The sequence below is a fragment of the Anomaloglossus baeobatrachus genome, chromosome 7 (genome assembly GCF_048569485.1).
Source record: "Anomaloglossus baeobatrachus isolate aAnoBae1 chromosome 7, aAnoBae1.hap1, whole genome shotgun sequence".
In the NCBI taxonomy this organism is placed as follows: domain Eukaryota; kingdom Metazoa; phylum Chordata; class Amphibia; order Anura; family Aromobatidae; genus Anomaloglossus; species Anomaloglossus baeobatrachus.
The window spans coordinates 121,158,208-121,183,639 of NC_134359.1; the positions used below are offsets into that span (position 1 = coordinate 121,158,208).

Genomic DNA, 25,432 nt, shown 5'->3' on the forward strand with positions numbered 1-25,432 from the left:
TCCTGGTGCTTCGCCCCAGCTCATCCCGCGCCCTGGTGCGGTGGCAAACGGGGTAATATATGGGGTTAATACCAGATGTGTAATGTCACCTGGCATCAAGCCCTGGGGTTGGTGAGGTCAGGCGTCTATCAGATACCCAACATCACCAACCCAGTCAGTAATAAAAAAAAATAGACGACAAACACATTTTTATTTGAAAAAACACTCCCCAATACATTCCCTCTTTAACCAATTTATTAGAAAGAAAAACAAATCCAGGTCTGGTGTAATCCAAGGGGTTGCCATGACGATCCACACTGTCCCAGTCAATGAAGAGCAGAATGTTCCCCATTGGCTGGGAGAGCAATGCAGTGACCTGAGCTAACATCAATGGGTCAGCCCAGGTCACTGCAGGGCATGACAAGTGCTGCTGTCAGTGAGGTACATTACCTGCGGTGATCTCCAGCACACTGACAGCACCTGTCACTGAGTTCAATGACCGCCGCCTTCACAGCCAAGTATCGCGAGAGGCCCGTGACGTCACCGCTAGTCAGTCTCGGGTCGGAAGCGAGAGAAGGTGATGTGACAAGCAGCGGCCATGGAGGACAGTGACAGCGCTGAGGTCGGGATGGCGGGACTTCATGACCGCAGGTAAGCCGAGCGGGACCATGTTTGCAGAGTGTGTGTGCAGTGTGTGTGTGTGTGTGTGTGTGTACGTGTGTACATGCCGCGGGCAGGAGGGGGCGGAGCGAGCTGAGCGGGGAAGTGTGGGCTTCCTACACGTAACTAGGATAAACATCGGGTTACTAACCAAAGCGCTTTGGTTGGATACCTGATGTTTATCTTGGTTACCAGCTTGTGGCAGGCTGCCAGCGATGGCTCCTGCACACTGTAGCTGTAAAAAGCCCTTCTTTTTGCTGCTAGAACCGTTCTCGAACGTATCTAGAACTATCGAATTTTAGCAAAAAAGCTCGAGTTCTAGTTCGATCTAGAACAGCCCCAAAATCACTCGAACCGCGAACTGGAGAACCGCGAACCGCGCTCAACTCTACATGATACACATCGGGTAACTATAGGAAGCACTTCCCTTAGTTACCCGATGTGTATCATGGTTACCAGCGTACACCGGCTCTCGGTACACATGTGCAGGGAGCCGGCATACGCTGACACCTCGCCCGCTCGGCCCCGCCCCAGGCACACGTTGGCACGCTCAGCCTTGCCCCCGGCGGCCCGCTTGACCCCGCCCCCGGCACATGCTGGCCCGCTCGGTCCCGCCCCCAGCACATGTTGGCCCGCTCGGCGCCGCCCCCGGCGACCCGCTCAGCCCCGCACCCGGCGACCCGCTCGGCCCCGCCCCCAGCACACGTTGGGCACCCATACACGCTCCCCCAGAACTACTCCTCCCATTATACTCCTTTTTCCCCAGGACCACTCCTCCCATTATACTCCTCTTTCCCCAGGACCACTCCTCCCATTATACTCCTCTTTCCCCAGGACTACTCCTCCTATTATAGTCCTCCTATTATACTCCTTTCTGAATATCATAGGAGGACTATTATAGCATGGGGGATGGAGCACGATGGGGTGTGCGCAGCATGGGGGATGGAGCACGATGGGGGGTGCGCAGCATGGGGGATGGAGCACGATGGGGGGTGCGCAGCATGGGGGATGGAGCACGATGGCGGGTGCGCAGCATGGGGGATGGAGCACGATGGGGGTGCGCAGCATGGGGGATGGAGCACGATGGGGGGTGTGCAGCATGTGGGATGGAGCACGATGGGGGGTGCGCAGCATGGGGGATGGAGCACGATGGGGGTGCGCAGCATGGGGGATGGAGCACGATGTGGGGTGCGCAGCATGGGGGATGGAGCACGATGGGGGGTGCGCAGCATGGGGGATGGAGCATGATGGGGGGTGCGCAGCATGGGGGATGGAGCACGATGGGGAGTGCGCAGCATGGGAGATGGAGCACGATGGCGGGTACGCAGCATGGGGGATGGAACACGATGGGGGTGCACAGCATGGGGGATGGAGCATGATGGGAGGTGCGCAGCATGGGGGATGGAGAACAATGGGGGATGCGCAGCATGGGGGAAGGAGCAAGATGGGGGGTGCGCAGCATGGGGGATGGAGCACGATGGGGATGCACACCTCCCCCCTAAACACATACACACCGCCACACGCGCACCGCACAACACACCACACACACACTGGGAACCACAAACACCGCCCTACACAGACACCCACACACACAGACAACGCCGCAAACACACAACACCCAACACAAAAACATTGCGGCATACACAAATATACGCATATACCGCGCAACACACACACACTGCACAAAACATACCTCCCCCAAAACACACACACGCACCCCACAGCCACACCCACACAAACCGCGCAACACACACAGCACCACACACACAATGCTGCAGACACACAGCGCTCCACAAACAACGCAACACACACAGCACCACACAAACAACACCACTCTCACCCCCCCCACACCCAGACAACACCCAGAACATTTACAGCGCCCTACACAAACACTTGGTAACTACACACAACAACATCTATATATAAAACAAAAATCATACATTAACTACACAATACGTAAATTCTAGAATACCCGATGCGTTAGAATCGGGCCACCTTCTAGTAATATATAATAATTTAAAGTATATCATATGTATCAGATATCTATGTATAATATATGTATAAAATATGCAATTTTTTTGAGGTATAAATCTAGGTATGTATGAATACAATCTATGTAGCGTTGTCTCTATCCATATTGATTAGAGCCGGAAGAGGAGATATGGTGAACAGCCGACCCGCCCATCTCTTCAGGTGTTCACAAAAAACCCAGCCCAGTGAAAAGATAAAAAAGTCTCTCAGCATCTTTGACACTGTAGTTAGAAATGTGGGTTTCCATCACCAACTGTTTCAAAGTCTGTGATACATATCTCCCCTTTGATGACCTTAAATGCTTTCTTTTTATATATATATATATATATATATATATATATATATATATATATATATATATATATATATATATATATGAAAAAAATGACCAGTCGCACACTGTGAAAGAAACAAAATAAATTCTACCTTATAACATAAATGGAGGTATTTAGAATGCTTTCTTTATTTTTATATATAGATATATATATATATATATATATATATATATATATATATATATATATACAGTTAGGTCCAGAAATATTTGGACAGTGACACAAGTTTTGTTATTTTAGCTGTTTACAAAAACATGTTCAGAAATACAATTATATATATAATATGGGCTGAAAGTGCACACTCCCAGCTGCAATATGAGAGTTTTCACATCCAAATTGGAGAAAGGGTTTAGGAATCATAGCTCTGTAATGCATAGCCTCCTCTTTTTCAAGGGACCAAAAGTAATTGGACAAGGGACTCTAAGGGCTGCAATTAACTCTGAAGGCGTCTCCCTCGTTAACCTGTAATCAATGAAGTAGTTAAAAGGTCTGGGGTTGATTACAGGTGTGTGGTTTTGCATTTGGAAGCTGTTGCTGTGACCAGACAACATGCGGTCTAAGGAACTCTCAATTGAGGTGAAGCCTGAGGCTGAAAAAAAAGAAAAAAATCCATCAGAGAGATAGCAGACATGCTTGGAGTAGCAAAATCAACAGTCGGGTACATTCTGAGAAAAAAGGAATTGACTGGTGAGCTTGGGAACTCAAAAAGGCCTGGGCGTCCACGGATGACAACAGTGGTGGATGATCGCCGCATACTTTCTTTGGTGAAGAAGAACCCGTTCACAACATCAACTGAAGTCCAGAACACTCTCAGTGAAGTAGGTGTATCTGTCTCTAAGTCAACAGTAAAGAGAAGACTCCATGAAAGTAAATACAAAGGGTTCACATCTAGATGCAAACCATTCATCAATTCCAAAAATAGACAGGCCAGAGTTGCGGAAAAACACCTCATGAAGCCAGCTCAGTTCTGGAAAAGTATTCTATGGACAGATGAGACAAAGATCAACCTGTACCAGAATGATGGGAAGAAAAAAGTTTGGAGAAGAAAGGGAATGCATGGCTTTCAATGGCACTGGGTCACTTGTGTTTATTGATGACATAACAGCAGACAAGAGTAGCCGGATGAATTCTGAAGTGTACCGGGATATACTTTCAGCCCAGATTCAGCCAAATGCCGCAAAGTTGATCGGACGGCGCTTCATAGTACAGATGGACAATGACCCCAAACATACAGCCAAAGCTACCCAGAAGTTCATGAGTGCAAAAAAGTGGAACATTCTGCAATAGCCAAGTCAATCACCAGATCTTAACCCAATTGAGCATGCATTTCACTTGCTCAAATCCAGACTTAAGATGGAAAGACCCACAAACAAGCAAGACCTGAAGGCTGCGGCTGTAAAGGCCTGGCAAAGCATTAAGAAGGAGGAAACCCAGCGTTTGGTGATGTCCATGGGTTTCAGACTTAAGGCAGTGATTGCCTCCAAAGGATTCGCAACAAAATATTGAAACTAAAAATTTTTTTTTGGGTTTGGTTTATTTGTCCAATTACTTTTGACCTCCTAAAATGTGGAGTGTTTGTAAAGAAATGTGTACAATTCCTACAATTTCTATCAGATATTTTTGTTCAAACCTTCAAATTAAACGTTACAATTTGCACTTGAATTCTGTTGTAGAGGTTTCATTTCAAATACAATGTGGTGGCATGCAGAGCCCAACTCGCGAAAATTGTGTCACTGTCCAAATATTTCTGGACCTAACTGTATATATATATATATATATATATATAAATATATATAGATCTCTCTCTCTCTCTCTCTCTGTATATATATATATATATATATATATATATATACATATATATATACTTATATATAATACACACATATATATATATATATATATATACGGTATATATATATATATATATATGTATTTTGCACAAAATTAATGGTGCAAAATATATATAATCTATATATATCATATAGCAATGTGTATGTTCTGCTATGTATCTATGTATATACATACATAGGTATGTATCTAATATGTATCTATAGATATGAATGTATCTAAGGCATATATATGTGTGTAAAAAAAGTAAATCACTATTGATGTGATATAATACTATGTACATATTTTTGAGATGTCTAAAGAAATAAATTAATTTAAAACATTTTCATAAACTACATTTTTAATGAGCACTCTATCACTACCATGTAACAACTGTCCTTGTAGTGGTGTATCTAACACTTTCACTTTGACATGGGAGCGTTGCTTGACTCTGGAGAAAGCAACATATAGCTGCCCATGGCCAAAGGCTGTATGATGTAGATAAATACTCACTCGATGAAGAGTCTGTCCTTGTGCCTTGTTAATTGTCATTGCGAAAGCTGGCTTAACAGGAAACTGTCGTCTTCGTAGTTTGAATGGAAACTGACAGGGCATTGTGGGATACGGTTACATCCGCAACTGGCAATTATGTATGTAGATCAGTCCCTCAGTATACAGCACACTATATATTTCAGTACCTTCAGTATACAGCACATTATAAATATCAGTCCCTCAGTATATAGCTTTTATACAGGGTGGTCAAAAGTAGGTGGACAGTATGTGTAACAGGGTTATGAAGGGGGAGATTTATCAAACATGGTGTAAAGTGAAACTGACTCAGTTGCCCTTAGCAAGCAATCAGATTCCATCTTTCATTTTCCAAAGAGTCTGTGAAGAATGAAAAATGGAATCTGATTCATTGCTAAGGGCAACTGAGTCAGTCTCACTGTACACCATGTTTGATAAATCTCCCCCTTCGTAACCCTATTACACATACTGTCCACCTACTTTTGGACCACCCTGTATATATATATATATACACACACACATCAGTCCTATCAGAAAATTGTTTCCCAATAACATTGTTCTGGTTGCCTGTAGTAACCAGAGTGCAACTTTCAGCATTGAAGCTGCTGAGGTAGTAATGGCAGATACTATGACAGCTTTTAAAATAAGGTTGGATGATTTCCTCAGTACACACAACATTGTCGGTTATAAATGATTTCGTGACAAAATGTATAATTGGTGGAGGAAGGTTCAACTAGATGGCAATAGGTCTTTTTTCAAGCTATGTAACTATGTAACTATTTAACTATGAGGTAAAGAGAAAGCTGACCTATAACTGGCTGTCATGAACAACTAGACCCTTATCAAGCGTAACCAATAATCTATTCATCACTATATAACGCTTAATGCGTCCTTCTGCCCGAAGCCGAGCCATTGCACATGCAGTGCTATAGTCACATCAACATAGCACTGCGCACGTGCCAGCTGTCATCTCAGCCCACCCACACTAGAATCATGGTGAGGGAAGGGAGAGGTGAGGAGCCGCCCCCAACCAACACCACACCCATAATGAGGAGGGAAGGGGAGGTGAGGAACCAACTGCCAACACCATACGCGTCATGGGGAGGGAGGGGAATTTCGAGCAACCAACCGTCCACACCACCTATGTCATGGTGAGGGAAGTCAGCAGCATGCGGACATCATATGACCTGAAGATGGCTGCGCCTCTAAGCAGGCTTGAGACTGGCGCACTTTCGTGAAAGGCATGGGCTGTGACGGCCAGGGTTGTGGGAGGCAGGGCTCTCGCCTCAGTAAAGGGAAGCGCAGGGTGCTTATAAACAGGGCCATACTCACATAAATGAATACAGATGTTCTTTTACTGAATACTTACTTGTGAGCTGCCACTGCTGTTATAGCAGCTTGAGACGCAGAGTACGAGTGCTCGAAACTGGGACATTTCTCCACGCAGCATAGGATGTAATAAGAGGGAATGTTCAAAGCAGATGCTATTTCAGCCTGTAATAATAATAATAGTTTTTATTTCTATAGTGCCAACCTATTCCGCATCACTTTACAATTTAGACGGTACAGACAATATCGGATATTACCGAATAACACAGTTTTACATATACCAAGTAGAGTGAGGGCCCTGCTCACAAGCTACAATCTATGAGGAAATAGGGGAGGCACAAAAGGTAAATGGTAAGAAGTCAAAAACATTTGAACATATATAGGTGGGGAACATATAGAATGGCCTAAAAAGTGGAGCACAATTAACCCCACATAAGGACTATAATATACAAATATTTGGTAGAGACCCAACTTGTATATAGACCTATAATTTAGAAAGAACTACCTCAGTGAAATCAATATATAGTTTTATTAATGACTCAATCATAAAAACAAATTACATGCATAATGAAAACACAAGTGCTGATAAGGATAAAAAAAAGAGGAGGGCACCACAACGCTGACCATAAAGTAATAGGGAGATGGGTGTAAAGAGCAGGTTAGCAGCCTCAGTGTTTACATATAATGGGGGGTGTCTGGTCTACAAAGAAAGTGCTCATGTGCATTAGCAGCAAGGTTGAAAGCAGCACAAAGTATAGGGCTACCAGTAACCACCCCTCATAAACTGCAAATGCATAGTAAACAACCAATAAAGCCGCTCAAAGTGGAGAGACACTTACCCAGGACCCCAACAAGCGTTTTGCATGGGCTTCTTCAGGGGGTCAGCATTGTGGTGCCTTCCTCTTTTTTGTATCCTCACCAGCACTTGTGTTTTCATTCTATATGTTATTGGTGATTTTATGATTGATTCATTAATGAAATTATATATTGATTTTCTCTGAGGTAGCTCTTTGACTCGCTTTCTAAATTATAGGTCTATAAATGGTAAGAAGTGCTTATATTGTCTGGTCTGGCCATCAATATAATAAATAAGGTATTCAAATAACGCTGCATGAACTGGTCACCAGCTAGTAGGTATACAAATACAAGTACAGAGGGCTATTGAGTGCATGGAGCATGTAAACAGATGATAAAAAGGACCAGATTTTGAAGAAAATATTGTAAGAGCAAAACAGGAATAGTTAGATAAGTGAAATGAGGTGATAGGCCAGTCTAAAGAAATGTATTTTTATGGCACATTTAAGACTGTGGATGTTGTGAATTAAAAGAATTATCCTGGGTAGTGCAATTCAGAGAATAGGTGCAGCTCGAGAGAAATATTGGAGACGAGAGTAGGTTCAGATTATAGAGGATGTCAGTTTTAGTTCACTAGTGGAACGGAAGGTACAGTTAGGGTGATAGACAGAGATGAGGGAAGAGATTTAGGGTGATGTAGAACTGTGGAGGGCTTTGTAGGTGAGAGTGATGAGTTTATATTGGACTCTGTAGCGAATGTGCAACCAGTGCAGTGACTGGCACAGAGCAGAGGCATCAGTGAAGAGGCTGGAGAGGAAAATGATCCTGGCTGCAGCATTCAGTGTGAATTGGGAGAGTTTAGTAATATGGAGACCAATTAACAGAGCTGCTCTAAGGCCCCCTTCCCATGTCCGTGAAAATCACGCACGTGTTTCACGGACGTGTCAAAGGTGCGTTTTCCCCTCCGTGAGCCATGTTTATGGCACTATGTGTGTTCTTCGTGTGTTATCCGTGATAACACACGGAGAATGAGAACTTTCTACTCACTTGTCCCTGGCGTCGCTGTCTGTGGTGCTGAACTTTGGTCTCCAGCCCTGCCGACTCCCCGCTGATGCTGCTTCCGCCGCAGTGAAGTGAATATTAAATGAGCATAATGAGCGGCGGTTGGCAGCAAGTGACAGCAGCGGCAGAGACAGGAGGGCTGGAGGTGAGTAAAGATTTGTTATTTTTTTCTCTGACACGTGAGTTTTCTCCGGCGCGTGTCACATGGGACCGCATCCACACTACATCCGTGTGGTACGTGTGCAGGCCGCGTGACACCCGTGCTGCTGGAGAAAAATGGACATGCATCCGTGTGGAGCACACGGGCTCACGTCTGCTCAACACGGAGGCACGGGCCAATGGCTGCACACGTGCGTGCACATATACCCATTGATTTTAATGGATTTACGTGTGCCCGTGTCTCCGGTACATGCGGGCACGGACCTAGCACGTACCGGAGACACGTGCATGTGAAGGGGGCCTAACACATAGAATAAAAGAAGCAAAAGTGCAAATCACTTGCATGCCTACAACTGCATCTTATTTACTGAGAGATCTTATAGGCCAAAATGGCAATTCTTTCAGCAGGGATGTCGCAAGTAACTATGGGGGATTACAGCAAAAGTTTCCCAGAGAACTTATTCTGTGTGGAGCACAGAAAATGGTTATAAATACTATGAGACTTGACCTGTGTCATAAATCTGTCTTAAACATTATATGCATAGCTAAGCAAGCCCACTTTTAAAAGAGCTAAGAACAGCTAAAATTACAAAAAGTTGTTCATGACACATACAAAAAGTGTTGAAAATGCCTTGGTGAAATCAAATATCCGTTACTATTGGGACGACATGGACTCTGTCAGTGCCTAGCATGGGTTAAGTTTTTTAAAATTCAGCCAGACATGATGATAGTTTGTTTATAAACGGGGGATAAGCCCCTCATTGTTTCTACAAGACTCTTAGGAGTCTAGTGTTAAAGTTCTTGTTGACTCACGTAATTGCCTTGGCCAGTGAAGGTCAGATACCCAGACAAATCAATTATGCAAACCTCCCATTTTATTACTGTGTATTGCAAGATGCGATGTAACTTAGCTGTCTCTCCCTTGTCTCTGCCAGAGACCATTACTACTAGGGATGTTTTGTATACGGTTTGAAATCTAGCCAATAAGAGCCTAGACTTATCCACCAATCGTGAAGACCCCAATGGTCTGAATGGAGAGCTCAGGGGTATAAGAAGGAGGACTGTCCATTGTACGGCTAGACTCTTGCTACATGATACCCATCTAGGATGTGCGGATCCGATTGGCAAGCCATAACCGAACCTGGATTATAATACTACATAGACTTCAGCATCAAATGCAAGGATTTGGCTTGAGATATCAAGGACTACCTAAGGAAGTAATCCAGCTTGGGACAATCCCGTCACCTGATTACAGACTTTGCGGCCCTCAGCCAGCTTCCTAAATCTGGCGTTATTCCATGCTCGGTGGGTGCCCGCCGAAAGCAGGGTGCTGCTAGTTTGGAGTAAGTAGCCCTGGAAGCTCTGAGGCATGGACATTCTAATCCCCGGTGAGCCAGCGGAAGGGTGAGAAACTGTTGCCGGTTACATTCTGTGGTTTTGCTGGTTATATGCCATATGCTGTTAATTCTTTGGAGATCCAATAAAGTGTTAATATTGTGATTCCCTCATCCTGTGTTGTCTGAGTAGTGTTCCGCCCATGATTAAGGAGGTTGGCGGTTCAGTTGGGATGAGCCCTGGGCCATGCTGTCTTTCTAAAGGCAGCCGGGTCAGCAGACGAGAGCACCCACTGACCCTCGTGTCTCCACAACCATCTTCTTCCAAAAGGATTCACCTCACCTCAAAGCTCCTTTAACGGTAATAATTTAGTAATAACACCCTTAACTTGAAAGATTTGATTGTCCATGAGAGAATTTCAGTGGAGTGAAAAATGTCCTTCACAACTAAGACTGAGACCTTCTGAGGGAACTCCTGAACTTCTTCCAGACAGAGCATACTAGTATATATCAGGATCAGTGTCTGAGCCCGCACCATATTTAGCAGCATGTAGCCATACTGTGCTACACAGCTGGCATCTGCCTCTAGCAGCTGCTGCTGCCATTAACCCATTAAACAACGCTATCAATCTCTGATTGGTCCATGGAGTGCACAGTTCCATATGGCATGCACTGCCTTTTGACACATTTGCAGGGTGCCGATAGTTTGCCATGACAGCCAGAGTTCTGCTTAATGTCACCATGGCTACTATGTTGGTGAATAGCAGCCTGTGAATTTACCTATATGCAGCAATGCTATCGTATTGCAATATACAGAACTAGTGATCAGATGATCGCTGTTACGGGGTGTGATGAGATAACCAGGGACCAGGGCTCTTAAACTGGCCTTAAGGCTAAGGGGGCCATAGCTGGCCCTGATCCCATAGATAAGTCTGATGGAGACAATGTCAGGGCTTGCCTTCCTAGCCCTGTTTCTGTACAGCCCTGATCTTATACCGCCTTTCCCTCACCCCAGGGAAGGTCCAGGACAGAAGTTGTAGAATCCACTCATAAGGACAACTGTAACACCCTGGGGTCAAGGGGATTTCACCCGACTCGTCGCCGGGCCGGGTGTCGCAGATCATCTGTATCATCACAGGCTGGCCTGTCCCAGTTTTGTGACCCCAAGGCGTCCAGGAGGGAGGGAAGGCGGTGGACGGGAGGAAGGATGGAGGATGGGGGTAGTGACGGTGAGGAAAGTCTTTTTAGATCATGACGCCACCTGTGGTCCGCGGCCAGAAATGGGTCACCTCTGTGGGTGCTGCTCTCTAGGGCTGATGGTGAAGGTCGCAGCCGAGATGGTGTCGCTCCCCACAGGTGGAGAGGGGTTACCCTGGGGAGGATGACTGAGGATGGACAGGGATGGTGGTAGTCCCCGTTGGCGCTGCAGCACTGGGTGCCGGTAAAGGAGAGGCAGAGACAGGGGCTGCGGTCCAGATCTTTTACTCACTGGTAGTTCAGATGCTGCTCTGGAGTACCAGTCTCCGCCACGATGGGCTACAGCTGATCCCGAATCCGTGGAAGGTCAGGTCCGGTGTGTCAGTCTATGGGCCCTTCCTCCTTTGATGGGCTAAGTATTGGATCCCCGTGGCGTGAAGCACTTGGGGATCTCGGCGTCAGTAAAGTGTCCCATCCTGTATGCTGATAGCGCGGTTCCGCCTTGGGGCCGGTCGAAGACCTCAGTCCCGGATCCTATATGCTAATTGGCTCCAGGAGTAGTGGGACAGGTCTGGTGACTTTTCTAGCCTGTTCCCGCGACCCTTGCAGAATTGGTAGAAAACTTGTAGTATAACTGCCTTAGGGTTCTGTACCCCGACAGCACCGGTTCTGTGGAAGCAGCCTCCTGCTTCTCCCCAGCGACCGTGTTACAATGCCTTGGCCCATAGAGCTGCCTTACGGCACGTCCGCTCTGCTTGCCGTCTGTAGCTGTTCTCCCTGTCTGAGTTGGCTTGTGTTTTGGAAGCTGTTGCCCCTAGCCACTGCCACCGGCTGGTTCACTACTCTCACTAGGCCAACCTGCTTTTCCCATTGTGTGCTCCTCACTCCCCCTGGTGGTTGCTTCTCCATGACCCTGAGTGCCAGTTCCAGTGGATCGGGAGCCCCTAAAGGCCCAGTCACACACAACGACTTACCAGCGATCCCGAGAACGATACGACCTGATAAGGATCACTGGTAAGTCACTGGGAGGTCGCTGGGGAGATGTTACACAGTCAGACCTTACCAACAACGCAGTAACGATGAGCGACCTGTATAACGATCTCGTTGGTGGTGGGACACTGTTAGGAGGTCGTTGGTAGGCGTCAAACACAGCGATGCGTCCTGCCCAGCAGGACATCGCCTTTGAAGAAAATGGTTCGGACCATTCGGCAACAACTAGCGATCTCACAGCAGGGGCCTGATCGCTGGTAGGTGTCACATATAACGAGATCGCTGGCGAGGTCGTTGCTGCGTCACAGAAACTGTGACTCAGCAACAATCTTGTTAGCGATCTCATTGTGTGTGACAGGGCCTTAAGTGCGGTGGCATCCTGTAATCACAACCGCGGCGGTGACCCTCTTCTGTGACCCGACCCTGGCCTGTTCCCCACTGGGGAGGGCAACCCACTGTAACTGTATGTATATGGTGAAACCGGTGCTGACCTTCCTTGGATCTGGGATAAGTACTAAGCCCTAAAGGACAAATATAAAAAAAAAAAAAAAAGAACAAAACCGCTCACCACTGCAGAGACAAGCCTGAATATATCCTCCTGTTAATCTCCTTTGGTCCGGCACGGATTACGGCAGCAAGCCAAGAAGGTAATAGAGCAAAACAGTGGACAGGATCCAGCTGGACTCCAAAGGGATAAATAAAAATGCTTCTTTATTTGTATCAATTCGATTAAAAATATATATATATATCCATTTCTCAAGTAAAGACACCGGCTTGTTCACACTGACGAATGGCAGATGTATACTACTACGCGTTTCGGTGGGACGCCTTCCTCAGGTCATAGTCAGTACAAGACTAGAAGGATATTTATAAATGTTTTTCCTAAGCAGCGGAGTAACCCACATGTTCTCAATAAATTAATTACATAGGGGAGTATACGCTGTTCAGGTAGTGGTATACATCTGCCATTCATCAGTGTGAACAAGCCGGTGTCTTTACTTGAGAAATGGATATATATTTTTAATCGAATTGATACAAATAAAGAAGCATTTTTATTTATCCCTTTGGAGTCCAGCTGGATCCTGTCCACTGTTTTGTTCTACACCCTAAAGGAGGTGCAGTACCCTGTAGCGCCTGAAGCCTCAGGGGCGCCACATAAACAGGGAAAACTAAAACTCCTTCACTCACCATGCTCACACAGAGGTATTAGACAACAAGTGATAAGGAGAAAAATAAAAGCAGAGAGGAAACAACGAGACGACGAGAGAACTCCACAACTCCATGCACAAAGCACTACAATCACCAGCAGGACTGGGATACACCAGCACACGAACCAGTGTAGCAAAAGCTGTCATTAGCATGGGGAGACAAGGTCCTCCATCTTAAAAAGGTGGGGAGTGACTGTGATAGGTCTCCCACAACATGTGATCGAAGAGGTTATGACTAGCAGAAATTAACTGCTGCAAGCCCAATCACTAATGAGAACACAACTGGTCGACAACCAAGCCTAGTTGTATAACTTAGAAACACCAAAGGCAGTATAGTGAGGGGTGTCAGATTCAGTGTGAACAGCGTCGGATGCTGCCATGACACTTGGCGAGTTTAGAGCCAAACACCGTTTGACAATCGCAGGTTCAAGTTCCTTAAAAGGACTAAAAAATAAAGTAAAGAATAAAAGATTTTTTAAAAAATGTTAAAATTTGAATAAAGACCTTCTTCCCCCCCTTTTAAAATCTAATATATAAACCTGAGTGTGTGCGTGTGTGTGTGTGTGTATGTATGTCCACTAAAGGAATCTGCACCGTCGCATTTACAATCATGAAATTTTGCACAGACACCCCATGTGACTCAGGGAACGTCATAGACTATGTTTGGGTGGGAAAATTTAACCCTGCGCTTTACACTTACTCTCCAAAAATCCTGCCTCTATTAAACTGAATGGAGGTGGGAGCTACAGGCTATAAATAGCAACTGTCAGTGGTTGCTATAGGAACAAAATAAACTGTTAGTATAAGAAGCTTATGTGTGAGGTAATAAGATGTTGGTGGGGAGACGGATAGAGAGAGAGACAGAAAAAGCCAGACAGACAGACACAGACAGAGACAGATGAGGAAAGAGACAGACAGACAGACAGAGACAGACGGGGAAAGAGACAGAGAGATAGACGGTCAAAGAGAGAGCTGGAAAGAGACAGCCCTGTAAAGAGACAGCCCTGGAAAGAGATAGTCCTGGAAAAAGACAGCCGGGCAAAGAGACAGACCGGGCAAAGAGACAGACCGGGCAAAGAAACAGACCGAGCAAAGAGACAGACCGGGCAAAGAGACAGACCGGGCAAAGAGACAGCCGGGCAAAGAGTCAGACCTAGGAAGAGACAGCCAGACAAAGAGAAAGACCCAGAAAGAGACAGACCTAGAAAGAGACAGACCGGGCAAAGAGACAGACCGGGCAAAGAGACAGACCAGGCAAAGAGACAGCCGGGCAAAGAGACAGTCGGGCAAAGAGACAGCCGGGCAAAGAGACAGCCCTAGAAAGAGACAGCCAGGCAGAGAGACAGACCTAGAAAGAGACAGACCTAGAAAGAGACAGACCGGGCAAAGAGACAGACCGGGCAAAGAGATAGACCGAGCAAAGAGATGGACCGAGCAAAGAGACAGACTGGGAAAGAGACAGTCGGGCAAAGAGACAGACCTAGAAAGAGACAGCCAGGCAAAGAGACAGACCTAGAAAGAGACAGACCTAGAAAGAGACAGACCGGGCAAAGAGACAGCCCTAGAAAGAGACAGACAGGCAAAGAGACAGACCTAGAAAGAGACAGACCTAGAATGAGACAGACCGGGCAAAGAGACAGACCGGGCAAAGAGACACACCGAGCAAAGAGACAGACCGAGCAAAGAGACAGACTGGGGAAAGAAACAGACCGGGAAAGAGACAGACTGAGAAAGAGACAGCCGGGCAAAGAGACAGACCTAGAAAGAGACAGCCAGGCAAAGAGACAGACCTAGTAAGAGACAGACCTAGAAAGAGACAGACTGGGCAAAGAAACAGACCGGGCAAAGAGACAGACCGGGCAAAGAGACAGCCGGGCAAAGAGACAGAGGGGCAAAGAGACAGACGGGCAAAGAGAAACATACAGACACACACATAGAGACAGACACAGAGATAGATACAGACAGACAAGGAAAGAGACAGACAGAGAGACAGACAGACAGTGACACACAGACAGAGACTGGGAGAGAGATAGAGAAACAGTTACTATCCCGGGCAACGCCGGGTACTACAGCTACTACATAAATAAAGTAGAAAATGAACATGTTTTGTATCAACATGTCAGTAAAAGTCTAATCTATCAAAATATCAAATAAAATAACCGTTTTTTTTTTGTTTGTTCATTTCGCTGCACCGATTTTTACCTGGATTTCAGTAGATTTTGTGGTAAAAATAAACGGTGTAATACAAAACTTTAACTTGTCCTTTTAACACCAAGCCATCACGTGGATACGTCAATGGAAAAAAAAAGTTCTGAGGAGTTCAAATGGGAATTCAAAAATGGAAAATTGCAGGTCATGAAGGGGTTGAAAAATAGAGATATATAAATATATATATTTGGCTTTAGGTCCCCTAAAACTCAGGGACCTCAGACGGAACCCACTTATCTCTCCATTATTATGAACAATCTTACTGTCTTAAAAATGCACATCCCCATCATCCACTGAAGTAATGGAAGCATGGATACAAGACTGACACATTGCTTGCAAAGTTTTTAGCATACTCTTTTTTAATTTGTCAATTGAATAAATTAATTAAAACCATAGCTGAGGACAAACAGGGCATCATTTTTATAATTTTTTTCTTTTAGTAAGTAGTTATTTTGGGGCGGTGTTACTTAGGCACCTTCATTTTCTTCAATATTGTAACCCCAATAGTATACGAAGCCTGAGAGCAAGAATTCTGTACCTCACAGAAGTTGCAATTAATGTTCATTCATATGTTTTCTTTTAAATAGGCTTCACACTAAGGGCTCATCCAGACGTTCGTGGATCTTGGTCCGATCTCAGGCCAGAATGCACAATCTGGCCATGGGTCTCCTGACTAGAGTTGAGCGAACCCATGGAAATTTGGTTCAGAGGGTGCAACCAAACCGTACCTCCACAGGTTCGGTCTTGGCCCAAACCCCAATGGAAGTCACTGATTGGCTGTTCGGGTCTCCGGCCACATACAGCCAGCCATAAGCTTCCGATCACTTCCGGGGGCGGGTGGGTGGAGTTTTCCTTTTTTTTGGTGCACACTACATCCGATCATGCAGTTGTGTGAGCCGATCAAACACTGCAAGAGGTTCTCGCTGGGATGAGCACCGAGTGTACCTGAGCACAGCGCTGCTCTCTCAAATGGTCAGCATACATAAAGCATCCGAACTCCGAACCTAAACTCTGTTGTTTTTTTTAATGTAGATGTTTCTCCTGGAAAACGAACACCGAACATTGGGTTCACTCATCTATACTCATGACCTAATTGAAATATGTGAAGCTGCCATGCTCCGGTCAGGAGACCTTCAGCCAGTCTGTGCAATACAGTCCAAAATCAGACTGAGATCCACAGACATAAGCCCATAAATTCTTTTCTATAAGGAACCTCTGTGTTCCTATAAGGAATGCATGTTTTCCTATAAGGAGCCCCTATTTATATGTATTGCTAGAAATATCTTGGTATTATGTCACTTGCCATCATGAAGTCACATTTTTTACCTTTATGGATGCTGGATCCCTAGTAGATATAAACACCTCCAGTTCATTCTCTTCTACATTGGGTATGACACGTACAGTCTGTGATTCCAAGTGAAGATCGTCCACTCCTCCTATATAGTCCTCACCTGTTCTTTGAAAAGAAAACCAATTCAGCACTCCAAACAAATATTGATGACTTAGAACATGGCCTTTGTAATTTTTAGTATTATTTTCAATTTCAAGTTACCTTCTAGGATATGGTCCACATTTTTGAAAGCTTCTTCCACATTCCTATATTCCATCCTTCTCACTGGTTCAAAAAATGAATTGTGTTTTATAGAATCCTAAAAGAAAAACAGATATAAAAGGATTTATGTAAATATTTCTAAAGGGCTATACCTCATTTTAGGGATTCCTCTATAAATACAGGTACCTTTAATATTATAGACCACATAGAGCATTGTCTCTAATTTTACCAAGATTGATGGTTCATATGTAAGGCTTGAAAAAATGCTTGCTTCTTACATTTTTAAACTATCTTAGTCTACTTTTTGCTGCAACAACTGTCTTGGTTTCTAGATATACAGGAACCATGAGCATATATCCCCTTGTTCTCTATAGTAGAGATTAGTGATGAGCGAGTACCACCATGCTTGGGTGCTCAGTACTCGTAACAGTTGGTGCTCGGATGAGCATGTCTCGTGTACCTGAGTATAACGGAAGTCAATGGGGGACGAACATTTTTCAGGGAAATCTGTAAAAATGTTCAAGTCTTCCATTGACTTCCATTATATATTTTTTTTAATTCATGACCCTGATATATCATTGTGGGCACAATATTCTTACCTGAATGGAAAGAACAACAGGCTCCAGGTCTTCATATTGCACTCGAACCCTTGATGCTGCCTGATTGGCATGGTTCTGGGTGTTTGCTACAACAGCACATATAGCTTGTCCAATGTATTTCACCTAAAGAAACAGAAATATTGGTGTTCTTAGACATTCTGTAGTGTGTGATAGAGTGATAAAAGTGTCATATTTCAAGTATACCTCATGTTCTGCAAACAAATCAGAGTTGTTCAGTCCCGGGACATCTGACGATGTTATTATATCAATTACTCCAGGTACTTTTAGTGCATATTCTTTATTTATGGATCTGTGAACATACAAAGAAGTAAATATATATTGTACATACAGTACAAACTATCATTTGCTTTATTTTCATCCAAAAAGATAATTGAGAATAGAGGATATTTATCAGATTGTTTGCAAACATGTCCACTAAGTAAAATATTGAAAATGATAAAATTTCGAAAAGTGGAGTTCAAAATTAAATAAGTAAAATAAAAGAAACAAAAAAGATACTAAAGAATAAAAGTTACAAAGAACATTGAAATCAAGTTTTAGTAGACCACCAATTCTGTTACATAGTTAAATGGAAGCTGTCATCAGATTTTTGCTACTTAGTCTTAGAGGACCATAACGTAGGGGCAGAGAGCCTGATTCCAGTGATGCCACTTGCTCAGCAGTTTGCTGTAGTTTTAATACAATCAGTGTTTTATCAGCACAAGATTATCACTACAGGATTAGTGATCATGTGTCAAGCAGTGCAGCTAATCTGTGTAACTCCACCCCCACTAGTGATTGGCAGCATGCTGACAAAGTAGAGTGTACACAGGAAGCAGCCAATCAGGGGTGTGGCGAGGTTATACACAGCTCAGCATTCAGACCATTTCTAGCACCATTCTAGTAAGTGATACCTTTCTCTGCCCCTACATCATGCTACTCTCCAATCCAATAGCAAAAACCTGCTGATACACTCCCTTTAAATGGATGATACAATTTTAAAGAATGCGCACAGGTCCATCAAGTCTAATCTTATAGTGATGTTAACATCAGATATACAATACCCTTTTCATAAAATGTTTTTCCCCGCTCTGGCCTCCAGCCTGGTAGCCAAAGTGTGGCGTATCTGACCTTCCTATGCAAGACATGGTCTGCAAATTATTTGGCGGTAGCTTTCCAAAGCTATGCCTAAAGATCAGGGAAAGAGATTCTAAAGCTGGATGCAAAATTTTTGTCTTTATGAAGTTTGTGAAAATTGAAATCTACAAAATTTATCAGAAATGTTCTAAAACACCAAGCCGATCTGAAACCAGATTTCAAAATAAAAACTACACATATTATTAAATTCTGTATATCTCTTTGGGCTATCGAGGCTAAAGGGTGCTTTACACGCTGCGACATCGCTAACGATATATTGTCAGGGTCACGTCGTTAGTGACGCACATCCGGCACCGTTAGCGACATCGCAGTGTGTGACACCAAGGAGCGATGATCAACGAGCGCAAAAACGGGAAAAATTGTTGCACGTTGACACGTTGCTCCTTTCCCAAATATCGTTGCTGCTGCAGGTACAATGTTGTTTATCGTTCCTGCGGCAGCACACATCGCTATGTGTGACACCGCAGGAATGACGAACATCTCCTTACCTGCATCCACCGGAAATGAGGAAGGAAGAAGGTGGGCGGCATGTTCCGGCCGCTTATCTCCACCCCTCCTCTGCTATTGGACGGCTGCAGTGTGACGCCGCACGAACCTCCCCCTTATAAAGGAGGCGGTTTGCCGGCGAGAGCAACGTCACAGGGAGAGTAAGTCCGTGTGACGGGTGTTAGCGATGTTGTGCGCCATGGGCAGCGATTTGCCCGAGATGCACAACTGACAGGGGCGGGTATGCTCGCTAGCGATATCGGTACCGATATCACAGCGTGTAAAGTACCCTTTAGAATCTATGACAAAATAGATGGATAAATCCTTATATAAAACATTTTAATATTATTCAGGGAAACGTTCAAGGATTATAGCGCTGTGCATGGTTTTTCAAAGACAGTATATCAGTCTTGCCAGATCTAAGATATCGAGTTAATAATGCATGATGTTTATGTTATGAAGCCTGGTGATAAATACACTTTAAAATGAACTTTTCAGATGTGGAATAGGTGGATGGGATATGGATAGGCGAGTCAACATTTCAGATCTTTCCTTTGTCTTCCTCTGAGGATGTAAAAATATTACTTCTGTGATGGTGGAATATGGAGGGATGTATATGCCCAGATGCTGGGAGTGTTGCCTTGAGTGTACATTGTATTGTCTGTAAGTAATCACCCCCTGTAGTGTTTCCCCTAGGTCTGGGGGAAGGGGGCCTGGAATCCACCTAAGCTCTTTGCTTACCTGCAGGGATGAGTCAGTCTGTTTGAGAACTTCAAGAGTGAAGCAGGAAGATTGCACCTCTGAGGGAAAAGCTGCGGCTCCCCAGAGAGACCTGGACACTTATCACTTACAGGACCATATTCGTGTTTCTGGACTATTTTTACCCTCTGTATGGTAGATTATGTTGTGGACCATTTGATTTGCTTGGAATAAATGTTTTTTGGATTCTTCATCCATCTCTTGCTCTGTTGATTGTGTGATATGGGAGAAGGACCCTGTCACAAGCTCCATCAGGCTTCTGTACTATCTGCGTGTTTAACAAACATTTGAGCTTCTATGACTGTGCACGTGGATACAAGAGGACACTGGCAGCTGGAGCATCCTCCATTAGTGACATACTAGCTAACCAGAGCTCTAATCTCAATAGCTCATGGCCACTTAGGTTTTCTACTACAGGGCTTATTGTGCATACCAGCCAAAACAGAACAGCATGGTGGAAGCAGTTTCTTCTCTTCAGTTGATGTATTTTCCCAGAGGGGATAAAAAAAACTCCAGGGGCCACCATTGCAAAACAAATATCTTAACACAGGTGTATTTTTTAAAAACTGGCTATGGTTTGGATGATATATAAGAATAAATTAATATTTAGTAATAGGGCAACCTATTTGACATGATAGGATGTGTGTAGTATTACCTGGATTTTAAGAAGCAGGAAATGAAATGCTTAAAGGAATTGTCCACTACGTATCCTCTTGTAAAATAAAAATAACACATATCTCTCACACCAGTGCTATTCCAGCGATGTTGTTCCTGAGTCTCCTAGGGCTCTCGTGACATAGTTTTGTCACATGAGCCCCGCAGCTAATCAGCGGTCCCTGCTAGACTGCAGCACTCAGATAAGAGGAAGAAGTGAGAGCACAGCAGTCCAATAGCAGTCGATAATTGGTTGCAAGGCTCATGTGGGATAACACTGCTATGTAAACCCCAGGAGATCCAGCACTGACAGTGGCGGAAAGGGCAACTATTATTTTTTATTTTACAAAGGTTATTGGAAAGCTCCCTTTTATAAAGAAATTAAAAGGAAACTGAATGCCTTTCCTGCACTAATATTACAAGTTATGGTTAGTAGAGTACTGGAGATAGGTTATTGTTGATCCAGGAATTTATTCTGATTTTCCATTTAATGTTTTTTTTTTCTGATGTTGAAGCACTATTGAAGAAAAAAATACATGTGAACAGACAACATTGTGCATGACAATTTCTTTCACTTTTTTTCTCTCTGTAGCCTGATATTATTCCTATAACATATTAGCTTACATGATTTTAGCCTGGTGTCTGCTGCTGGTTACTAATGCTAGGAAAAGCTCCCCATCCACAGCTGATGTATCGTCTTCATCATCAAACTCTTCCTCTACTATGGTTTGAAGGAAATGAGGACTGTAAAGTGCTGGCTGTTCTGTTTCATCCTCAGGTTGGTAGTTGACCTCTTCATTCTATTTTGTAAACACAGATAATGCTATTAAAATGCACAAAATTGAGTCAACTAAGATATCACAAGATTATTGTAGCTGGTAAAATGTATTCCTTAATGATATTTTTAGTAATTCTTTATTTTGATATACCGATATTGGTCTATTGCATGTATTACTTACATCTCATTCTGGATATAGCTGTATACGAGCATGTGACTAATCTCATCTAATCTATATATACTGAATATAAACATAATCGCAACACTTTTGTTTTTGCTCCCACTTTTCATGAGCAGAACTCAAAGATCTAAGACTTCTTCAATGTATACAAAAGACCTTTTTCTCAAATATTGTTCTCAAATTTATCTAAATCTGTGTTAGTGCGTACTTCTCCCTTGCAGAAATAATCCATCCACATCACAGGTGTGGCATATCAATACGCTTATTACGTAACATGAGTATTGCTCATGTGTGCATTAGGCTGGCCACAATAAAAGGCCACTCTAAAATGTGCAGTTTTACAGTATTGTGGGCCCGGGGGGAGAAAACCAGTCATTTTCTGGTGTGAACACCATATGCCTCAAGACAGTGCAGTGCAACACATCTCCTTCGCATAGAGTTGATCAGGTTGTTGATTGTGGCCTGTGGAATATTGGTCCTCTCCTCTTCAATGGCTGTGATGTTGCTGGATATTGGCAGGAACTTGAAAACGCTGTTGTATACGTCGGTCCAGAGCATCCCATACATGCTCAATGGGTGATATGTCCAGGGAGTATGCTGACCATGCGAGAACTTTTATGTTTTCGGCTTCCAAGAATTATGTACAGATCATTGCAACATGGGACCGTGCATTATCATGCTGCAACATAAGGTGATGGTCGTCGGTGAATGGCACAACAATGGGCTTCAGGATCTCGTCACGATATCTCTAAGCATTCAAAATGACATCAAGAAAATACACCTGTGTTCGTTGTCTATAGCATACGCCTGCCCATACCATAACCCCACTGCCACCATGAGTCACTCAACTCACAACGATGACATCGACAAACCACTTACCCACATGATGCCATACACGCAGTCTGCCATCTGCCCTGTATAGTGAAAACCGTGATTCGTACATGAAGAGAACACCTCTCCAACATTCCAGACACCATTGAATGTGAGCATTTGCCCACTCAAGTTGGTTACAACAACGAACTGCAGTCAGGTGGAGACCCCGATGAGGACGACGAGCAGCAGATGAGCTTCTCTGAGATGGTTTCTAGCAGTTTGTGCAGAAATTCTTTGGTTATGCACCGATTGTTGCAGCAGCTGTCCAGGTGGCTGATCTCAGATGATCTTGGAGGTGAAAATGCTGGATGTGGAGGTCCTGGGCTGGTATGGTTACACATGGTCTGCTGTTGTGAGGCCAGTTGGATGTACTTCCCAATTCACTGAAACGCCTTTGGAGATGGCTTATGGTAGAGAAATGAATATTCAGTTCAAGGGAAAAATCTCTGGTGGACATTCCTGCAGTCAGCATGCCAATTGTATGCTCAATCAAAATTCGCAACATGAAATATGGGAGTAAAAACAAAAGTGTTGGGTTTATATTTTTGTTCTGTGTATTTGCTCATTTTGTCTATTATTGAAGTTGTTAAAGTGAACCTGTCACATGAAAATATGCTAATTACCTGTAATATTAGTGTTAATCTGCAGGTAAATAGCATTTAAATGCAGCCTGGCCTCTTTACTTAAAGCTCAGGTATTGGGTCTATTTAAATTATATCCTCCAGTCATAGAGGCATGCACGGATCGATTACATAGCAGCTCTCACTGAAACGTTACTACTGCTCCTGGGAGAAAATTAGCTTATATTCTCTCAGGAGCCACTCACTTTCAGTCGTAGGGGCTTACAATCACTCCCCAGCACTTTCATGGACAGCTCACTCTGCCCAGATGCACTGCCCGAAGCTGTCAGTCAAAGTGCTGGGGAGTGATTACAGCCATCGCTTACAGTATATGCACTCTACTATGACTGACGAGCAGCTCTTGAGAAGATGTAAATTAATTTCCTCCAACTAGCTGTGTTTTCATTAAGGCAGACAGAAGAACGTAAAACCCCAAGCGCAGTGGGGTCTTATTCAAGGGGAGGAAGTTGCTCACCTTTTAGTGTTGTGGGTTATACAACACTAAAAGGTGAGCAACTTCCTCCCCTTGAATAAGACCCCACTGCGCTTGGGGTTTTACTTTCTTCTGCGGATCAAGGATTAATTAGCAGCTGCAGCGCTCTCAAATCTGGATATCCCACCAATGTAGGACAAGTGATAGGAGGCTAGGAGTGGTGATTTGCAATGCAAATGTATAAGACAAAAAATCAAGAGTACGCTGATGGAATTTTCACCATGTGGTTTATTCTTTATGTATATGTGGCACCCCAGTGGTTATGGGAGCCACAGTGGCATTGTTAACTTCCCCTGGAGGACAGTTTTTTGCCTGGAAGCAACAGATAAGATCTCAATGTCAGGTACCATTGCACACAACACTTCCTGACTCAGACCAGAAGGGAAGCTCAAGTCGTGGTTGGGACGAGCCTCCCCTGTGCATTTTGGGATAGGAAGGGGTTAGTCAGAGGAACAGAAAGTGAAACCAAGTAGAACCCTGGAGGAAAGAGACTGGTCGCTGTAGAGAGCCGTCTGCAAGCTTTCCAGGACCAAGTGCATTGTACCAGACACCAGCGTCCTAGATTACTGGGTACTAAAGGCTCAGTAAAAAGAAAACAGAGGGCAGGAGATTCCATGTTTCCTGCCCCACCAACAAAGCCCTAAGGCAAAATAGCAAAATAGAGCCCGGGGCTGCGGAGGAACACGGGGGCCCCATACCCGCCTTGCACTGCCTGTCAGAGAGGGACATAGCAGTAAGCAACCAAGAACTAGGGTCCTCAAGTAGCTTCAAACCACGGGGATCCAACATCCAAAGCGCATAAGGGAAGGCCTCCAACGTACCTGGCATAGAGACATTCCTCCCTGCTACCAGGCTGACCGGACCACGGTAACCTCGGGTCTACAACCTGTTACCGGTAAAGGTAAAAGGAAACTACCAATCTGTGTTGTCTGGTTACTGTTGGCGCCCTCAGTCCTGCACCCCAATGCACCACTACTACCCCCATGATCTCCCTGGGGCCTGCTCCACCCGTGGGGAGCAGAACCATCCCGGCTGCTACTACCATCTGCCCTGGAGGACAGTGACAGCATCGGCAGCTATTCTCTGGCTGCATACCGCAGGTGGCATCACGAAATCAAACCTCCATTACCACCCCCTCCTTTATTGTACACCTCAGGGCCACGAAACCGGGCAGGCCACCGCATGATCCCAGACCTCCGCACTGGCCCGGTGACAAGTAAAACAGGTATGAGACCCGACCTGGACCCCCTGCCACCTGGGTGGTACAAGATTTTAAGTTGGATCAACTTATTATCAATAATTTACTGTGGCTCTCCTGATGAAACATGTAGAGAATAAACCGCATGGTCAAAATTCCATCAACATCCTCTTGATTTCTAGTTTTATTCATCAGGAGCGCAGATCACAACTCCTAACCTCCTACCACTCATTAATTCAGCTAGGAAAAATTTCAGAGCTATTGTATTTACCTGCAGATTAACCCTATATCTGCAACTAAATAGTGTTTTTGCACTTGATATATTGACTTGGAAGATTCTCTGTCAGTACAAAATGACTGTTCAAACCAAGTACAGGTACAGGGTGCATCATGACTTGGCCAAACATTTGCGTGCACCTTACCACCCTCTTGTTTTCTA

The 25,432-nt window shown here is 44.4% G+C and overlaps 1 protein-coding gene across 1 annotated transcript in view; it reads right to left on the reverse strand.

Moving 5' to 3' along the window:
• LOC142245187 (aldehyde oxidase-like) overlaps positions 1 to 25,432 on the reverse strand; it is a 200,644-nt gene that overhangs the window by 71,331 nt on the left and 103,881 nt on the right. Inside the window, exons 10-15 of the mRNA XM_075317643.1 lie at positions 21,475 to 21,650; positions 17,998 to 18,103; positions 17,794 to 17,916; positions 17,195 to 17,291; positions 16,969 to 17,093; positions 6,730 to 6,854 (exon numbers count right to left, since the gene is read on the reverse strand). Of these exons, the coding sequence (XP_075173758.1) occupies positions 6,730 to 6,854; positions 16,969 to 17,093; positions 17,195 to 17,291; positions 17,794 to 17,916; positions 17,998 to 18,103; positions 21,475 to 21,650 (752 nt within the window). The remainder of the gene's footprint in view (positions 1 to 6,729; positions 6,855 to 16,968; positions 17,094 to 17,194; positions 17,292 to 17,793; positions 17,917 to 17,997; positions 18,104 to 21,474; positions 21,651 to 25,432) is intronic.